The sequence below is a fragment of the Ctenocephalides felis genome, unplaced genomic scaffold (assembly GCF_003426905.1).
Source record: "Ctenocephalides felis isolate EL2017-DRISC unplaced genomic scaffold, ASM342690v1 CF-g0.4_SCAFFOLD_01492, whole genome shotgun sequence".
NCBI classification, from domain to species: domain Eukaryota; kingdom Metazoa; phylum Arthropoda; class Insecta; order Siphonaptera; family Pulicidae; genus Ctenocephalides; species Ctenocephalides felis.
Window position 1 is genome coordinate 2,720 of NW_020537646.1, and position 7,961 is coordinate 10,680.

The window sequence follows — 7,961 nt, forward strand, 5'->3', positions numbered from 1 at the left end:
ATAAACGTTTCCAGAAATCTGTCGACTGAACTACAGTAAAAAAATACTGGCTCTATACTAGAAATAGATTTGAAGTAAAAAATCTAAGAAATGTGATGGATGCATTTTTCCAAAGAAATAACAACATGCATTTTTCTCTTGGCCCTTCCAGTTACAATCGCAATCGCAAAGATTTTTTTTAAAAATGAAACTAATTAAAAATTACGTAAAAAAATTAGGACAGAAATGTCTCTCAGACCTATATGTGCCTAGTGACAGAATCCTTATAATATTTAAAGATCATTAAATAATTTAATTTTTCAAAACCATTCAAAGAAAGTGAATACCTATCTGGAATCATTTGTGAAAAATTCAGAAAATGAGAGAAAATTAGATAGATAAATAATAAAAGCGATAAATAAATATTATTTTGATTTTATGTATTTTGTAAAAAAAAAATTCTTCTTGTGGGGGGGCCCCAAACAAATTTTGATACGGGGCCCCGCCAAGGCACGCTACGCCCCTGCCTGAGAACATTTTCTAATTGGGATTTGGTTTTAATGTTTGAATTTTTTTTGAGTAGAACACAATTTGCAAACGTTCCTATGTTGCAAAATGTTTTTATATCATTTTTGTTACGGTCTTTAGTTAACTTGTAAAACAGATAGTTTTAGGAATGAGGATTCGAGCTTTTTGTGCAATCAAAATGATAACGTTAGGTCTTACGGTGTGCTTTTATGTCATTATATAGTTATTCAGAATTTTACGAAGACTTTATGTTGCAATAAGTAAGAAATATATATATATATATATATATATATATATATATATATATATATATATAAAATACAATACATAAAATTTATGTATTATATTTAATTCAAATATTATCGTTCAAATAGTGGCGCCAACTAAGTATCATCTGCTCTAACTTCACAAGTATCTTTGACAGCTCAGAATTGAACCTTCCTTGACTTTGCTTTGTAACTGTCATTGTTTATTACTGATTCTGCTACATAATGATGAAACTGGTTTCTGACATTTAATTTAATGAATAGTGTATGAATTATAAAGTATCTTGTTTAACCTGTTCTCAGTAATAAAAACACAACAAACAACTTTTCATAATATTGTACTTGGATCTGTATATCAATTGAATTATTTTGAGGTTAGTTTGCACAATAAGTACTTTTATTAATTGAAATATTAATATCAAATGTCATAGTATATAATTTTTTAGCATTATGTCGGGCGTAGAAGAACCACTGCAGAATCTTTCAATAAATAACGACAGCAATATAGAAAATTCTATAAAGTTAGTCCCATGTAGCTTTCAATTCTATTCATTCTCCGAGAGTTTTCATGATTGCATATGTCATTATCATGTTATTCAAATGAGTAACAGTCTATTCATTTATATTGGAAACAATAAAGAAATGACAAATATTGCTTTATCGATGTTAACGATGCATTCAAAGGCCCCTGTTAGCACTGTTTTGTTTGGTGAGACTACAGATAACATTTCTCTTGGAATCGCTAACAGATTATCGAAGCGACTGTCTAAACAAGTATTTGTTAGTTATAATTTAGGACAGAATAAAATTCTCATAGCGAGTATTGAGAAAAGGTTACTCGAAGAAATTAATAAACACCCAACTAAGTTTTAAAGTCTAACGCTTATTGGTTTTTGATATTTTTGATATTTTGTATCTATAAAGTATGGAATAAATTATTTTTTATTATATTATTTGTGTTAAATTTTAATAACTTATATCATATTCTAACATGTGAATTTATGAAGAATAATATGATTATTTCAAAAATCTGAATGTTTATATATACTTATAGTTCTTGTGCCTTATAATTTAAATAAAAATACCCTACATAGTATGCATTGGACTGCACTATAGTATATTTAAATGATGTACAAAACCTTTAATAATCTTACCAGCGGAATTTTAAAGTTTTTTTAAATTAAATTAATTTAAATTTAAGCGACAACTACTATTCAGGCGCAAATAAATTCGTATTGTGTGATGGAGAAAAATTTAAAATTTATTTTAAAGTGTTTTTTATTTTCAATATAATAACAATCGATTATAAAATGTTATTCTACAGTAGACCTTATATTGCTGTAGGAAATATTAAAAACACTATCAATATGAATAATAATAAAAATTAAATTTAAATCTAAGTATATTCTAACTATTTGTTTAATTTAAGGAGTTTCACCCTCTTAAGTCTAAAAGTGCAGATGGATTACATAACTAGTCTAAACAAACTCGTTAGGGTGATTTTTGATTCATTCCTTAATTTTTGAGAAAAATTTCTCTTTTACAATATTCAAATCTCGGTGCTGAGATTGTTGTATAACTATAAGTACATTTTTTCGGAAACGTTGTATTTCCATAAAGAAAAGCTTATAAAATATTGAATTTCCTATTTCCTTATCCGTTTTCCATTACTTTATATCTGATATAATTCATAACGTACACAAATGACACAAAAAAGTCATTGGTCAACGTGTTTTTTCTCACACAAATGGATTATTGCTCATAGTCAATAATAACTTTCCATCACGTTTTTATTAAATTAATATAAATAGTAATACAAATTGCATTTTCCATCAAAAAGAACTGCTAAGAACATGATAATAAAAAATATTCTATTATCTATAATAATATTCTCTTTAGCAATACTGTTCGATCGCTACAATGATTTCAGTCGACATTAAATAATGATCAAGTGTAAATCGGATGTAATGGATGAAAAATGAATTATTAAATTAAGGTAATTGATGGAATCTATATAGGACTTGAATGTCAGCTACAGATTTATTAAGTATTGCCTTACGCGAAGTGAAGTTTTATTAAAATCCTGAACCTTCGATTTATTCTATATATTTGTAGTTATCTAGTATATATTATGGAAGCTTATAGGTTGTAACAATTATTTATTTATTGATTAATTCATCAAGTAATTTTCTATTAAAATTCGGAACTTTTATTTATAAACTCCTTGCAATTAAATTGTATGAATCAATAATGTTTTACAAATAATTTTATCAAGTTTCAAAGGTCTTATCTACGTTTGATAAATTTAATTACATATTTTTTTGTAAATTTACAATAAGTCTTTATTTACTAAATTTCGATCATTATTGGTCTTTTCCATCAGTTATGATATATGAAACTATCCATATGTTAAGAGCTCAAGAAGACCATGCTAAGGAGTTCAAATAAGGAAAATCTAAATCAGTTATTCGAATTATGTATCAATTTCTCTATTTGCTCTATTTTGGGCCCTTTTCTAAGTGGATTGTTAGAGTTATGGTCATAAATTGATTAATAGGAAAGACAATAGCAAATCAACGTCGGAAAGCAAAACGCATTATGGCAAATTGTGCGACGTCGTGTCATTGGCCTTCCCGCGTTTTATGCACGGCGGAACACAACATTATCCAAGTCCAACGAAAGTATTTCTTTCATAGCGGTGAATTTATTATAATATATACCTATCTATCTCATAATACAGGGATTGGAGATCAATTATTCAAAAAAAATAATTAAAATCTTAAATATAAATAAGCATATAATATTTATTGAAATGTGATGTACATGTAGCTGCTGCATGAATTTGATTGATCTGTGAAATTTTTACTCAATGATCATACAATAATCTCTACAATTATATCTTCAGTATATTAAAAATAATTACTTAGAACTAGAATTTCTATTATTTAATTATATGATAAAAATGAGTTTTTTTTTAATCAGGATAATAGTTTTAATGATCAAGGATACTACAATTAGTACAATATTTTTCTGAACTGTGATCTTTCTTGATTTTTATATTTTTATTTTAACATTTTTATATGAAATTTTGTGCATTTTTTCATTATTAATTTAAGTAACATTGCTTTTAGTGTGTTTATCTCACTTTGCGAATTATGATAGGGGATCCATTAATCACGCGATCGATTTTTTAGGAATTTCTAGATTCCCCCTTCAAAACATCACGTGTATTTTTATTTACGAAAAATTCGTATCTTTTTTGAAAATGTTAGGATTTTTTTTTAAAATCAGGTGAAAAATGATTACACATGATATCTTACTAGACCCCTCCCTCCCCCAACGTGATTTTTTGTCAAACACCCCCCTCCTCCTAAAAGCCTCACGTGAATGATGGACTCCCTCACATATGTACACTCTTTCTTTTTGAAAATAAAAACTTTTTTAAAAATTTGGGACAATCGGGGGGTAAATAGAATATAAAAGATAATTTAGAAAAATTCTGGGCGCATTCTGGTAATCCTGAACTGATCTGTTTTTGGTAAGAACATTCATATTATCAATATGTCAATATAACCAATCGCTTAGTGTTTGCGGGATAAATTTCAAATAGATTATTTAGAAAATCATTGTTTTTCACATGGGCAGTTATACGTTGCCTGTTCACAAGTTGGAAAACCATCCGCTTCGTTTGTGTTAACGTCAGACCAAAATAAAAAAAATGTGTTTTACCAAAGAGCACTTCAATGAGGCGGATAATTTGCGGATTCACTTTCATTTACTTAGAGAAGTTCAACTCAAAAACACTTCATTTTTGTAATCGAAATAAAATCATTACTGTTGTATAATAAAATCAAATTTTTTCTTTTCAAATATAAAACAAACAAAACATTTCTTTCATCTTCATCTTTCTCACGATACTAACTGGTGGCGGAACGGAGTTCGTCGGGTTGGCTAGTATAATATAAATACCATTATTTAGATTTACAATTTTAAAACTATTATTTTAATTTTATTATTATTTTTTAATAAAATTTACACCAGCTATTAGTTTAATCGTAGCTTTAGCTCAATTTGCCTACTTGTACAAAAGATATATCCGCTTTCCAATTGCTCTGCTAATTCTATACTTATATAACATGTTATCTATATGGATCAAAACCATGTTCAGAAGCAAATCCGCGATAAAAGTGTCAAAATATGAATTAATTCGTTTGTTCTACTTAAGATTATGAAATATTGAGGTGTTTGTTCTTTTCAGAATAGAATAAATAAATTGCGTATTTAGTAATTACAAAATTGTATAATTTTTCCGGTTGCGGATAAATTTTGGCATAAATTTGTATATGTCGCATTATTATATGACATTATTTTGACGATCTTGAAAGATATTGATGTAATCATGTAAATTTTCTTTGCCGTTGATTTACCAAATTTGGGACGTAAAGTTTTCAAATAAACTATTTAATTTAATATTTTAATTTCCAATTTTAACACACTGATTTTATCTAAAACTTGAATTAGAAAACACTATTTTTCATATTCTGTGGTACGTTTCAAAATAAGCTGTTTGTGGAGACTTTATTGTTTTTTAAATCGTTTTAGAAATTGATTTACTTCTACTTTGAGGTAATGCTGCTCATTATTCAACCGCTAATCCGCAGGTTGGCTAAAAGATTTACGCTCGGTATTGTAAATTTTCATGGATGTTAAAATTATTATATCAATATTCAATGTGAGGTTTCGCTGATACTTTAACAATATTCATTTCCAAGAATCGTAATCGTGTGGTACAGGTTTATGTTAATTTTGTAACTTAGAAATAAAAAATAGATTTTAAACTAAAAAACCAAATCGACTGAACAACGTGCTATTTGATTTTATCATCTTGCACATAAAAAACGTCTCTATTATCAGATCGACATATCGATTGTTTATTAATGAAAGGTATAATAATAACTTTCATCGTTGAAATATACTAAAACTTTCCACCTGATCATGTTATTATATATAAATTCTGTACTTTCTTATCGACTTACTCTTAATATTAATTGATCCGCTTCCAGATGCACATATGAATGATTGAATTACACATATCAAGATATGTAACATTTTTCTTATTTATTTAGTTCGTCATAAAGAAAGTAAAATTGATGTCGATCAATTAGAACTAGTTTCGCGCATTTCGCTTCTATTAAATAATGGCAAAAAGAAAAAATGAGAGCAATATGTAATTTGCATATCTTTAATCAATTTCTTTTATATTATTTGCGTTTACCAGTTACGTTATGTATTATAAAACACATGGACAATTATATAATTATGTCGCCAAATTAATTTTTTATGTCTACACAAGGAATCATAAATTGATTCGTTATGTTCAATTACATAGGTAGTTTTGATATCTTTAATCTTTTTAAATTATACGTGTAATCGATAATTGAATAAATAACAATGAGATATAATGTAATGCGCAACTTCTCAATTGTAATTGATTTGATATTTGTAATTTATGTTTGAAAATTTAAATGCCTAAATGAACTCTATTTTGGTCATAACATTGCATATTGTCATTCTTAATTACTAATTGTTTTTTGTATTTTAAAAACAGATTGTAATTCAATCTTGAGAAATAAAAAACAATTGACAAACAAATGTTGTAATTATTATAGTTGTCTGCAATTTTTTAGCAAAATTTTTAGCCTGCATTTAAGCTCATAACTAACGGGCAACTAATTTGTAAAAATTGGATTAATTTCTAAAAGGTCTAGTTTGTTAAATAAATATTTATAATGAAAATATAAAATTTAGAGAAACATAACTCTATCTGAAAAAAATAACAGAATTTTCTTAGCAACATCTTTAGGCTTTTTTGTACTCTTTAATTACAATTTTTGCTCATAATTAGTGGCGCAACTTGTTTGTAAAATATGTGTTTTTCATTGATTTCTCAAAAATCTAGATAATTAATTAAATATTCATAATCATAATATAAAATTTTAAGAAACAGAATTTTCTCTTCAATCAATCTTCAATTTATACTTGGTAATCACATAATATAATCAGATCATGTGAGCTGATCATTTAGGTAAAATTAATAATAATAAACAAGATTATGTTATGATATGTTGAGACTAGTTTCAGCAACTAAGTTGTTTTTTTGTAATACTTTATGCCGCTTGGGAAGTCATATCCCAGATTTTCCACTTTCATTACTGATGGATCATAGAAGTGGTTGAGAAATGAAATCAATAAATATGTGTCATTTACTATACACAATGAAATTTATTCATAAACACATTTGCTGATGATGTACTATTGTGCACAAAGTCACAATAGTTCTGTATTCAGAATTCTCAGCACATCCAACGTGTCTTATTATCGATGCAGACGTCCATGAAAATAATATGCATGATGAGTCGGTAGTATGCTCATTGTTTATTGTTTATTTCCTCGTAACATTCTTTTGATGTTCTTAACTTTACTTCAATAAGATGTAAACCACAATAAGTATACAGGAATTATCTATAATTAAGGAGCACGATTTTAAATTATGCGCACAATGATAATTGAATGGTGCTATAAATAATAAATTATCTTACCGTCATTATGTACCTAGTGAATACTTGTTTATAAACTTATATATTGCATAATCAAAGTTAATAAATAATCAATTATATTCAATATTTAATTTCATAATTATCTAACAATAAGTCAGATGAGCATAATTTTTGCCTTTTATATTCCACACAGCATCTTCACATATCACAGTTGTATTAAACGATTAAGAAATTCGAGAAAAATCTTTATAAATTAAATTGAATAGTTGTCTGTTGAAGATGTATGAGCATAAATGATAATAAAATTAATTATTATACTAAAATTCACTAAATCGTTTTTTATGAAACTTTTTACATATTTTCATTATTACTATACAATTTACATATAAAACTATTAATGAATTTTAGTAAGCACTAAAATATATATAAACTATTAAGAAAAGTTGACGACTGAAAATGTATGAGCATGATTTTTGCATAACAATAATTAAATGTTGCTGTAAATAATTAATTACCTTACACCCATTATATAATAGGACGTTTTTTATGAAATGATTTATTGCTTTTTCAAAGTTAATAAATAATTAATGTACATATGAAACTATCAATTTTGCTCTCTACATTATTTTCT

General features: G+C 26.6%; 1 protein-coding gene across 1 annotated transcript; it reads left to right on the forward strand.

Moving 5' to 3' along the window:
- Window positions 1–1,099: 1,099 nt before the first annotated feature.
- LOC113370132 (proteasome assembly chaperone 4-like) lies at window positions 1,100–1,646 on the forward strand. Its single transcript, XM_026610799.1, has 2 exons — window positions 1,100–1,147; window positions 1,220–1,646. Exon 2 carries the CDS (start codon window positions 1,224–1,226, stop codon window positions 1,644–1,646), a length of 423 nt encoding a protein of 140 aa, XP_026466584.1. The 5' UTR covers window positions 1,100–1,147; window positions 1,220–1,223.
- The last annotated feature ends 6,315 nt before the right edge of the window (window positions 1,647–7,961 follow it).

Excerpts from the sequence above, each read along its gene's own strand:
- LOC113370132 (XM_026610799.1), top strand. The coding sequence starts at position 1,224 with ATGTCGGGCGTAGAAGAACCACTGCAGAATCTTTCAATAAATAACGAC.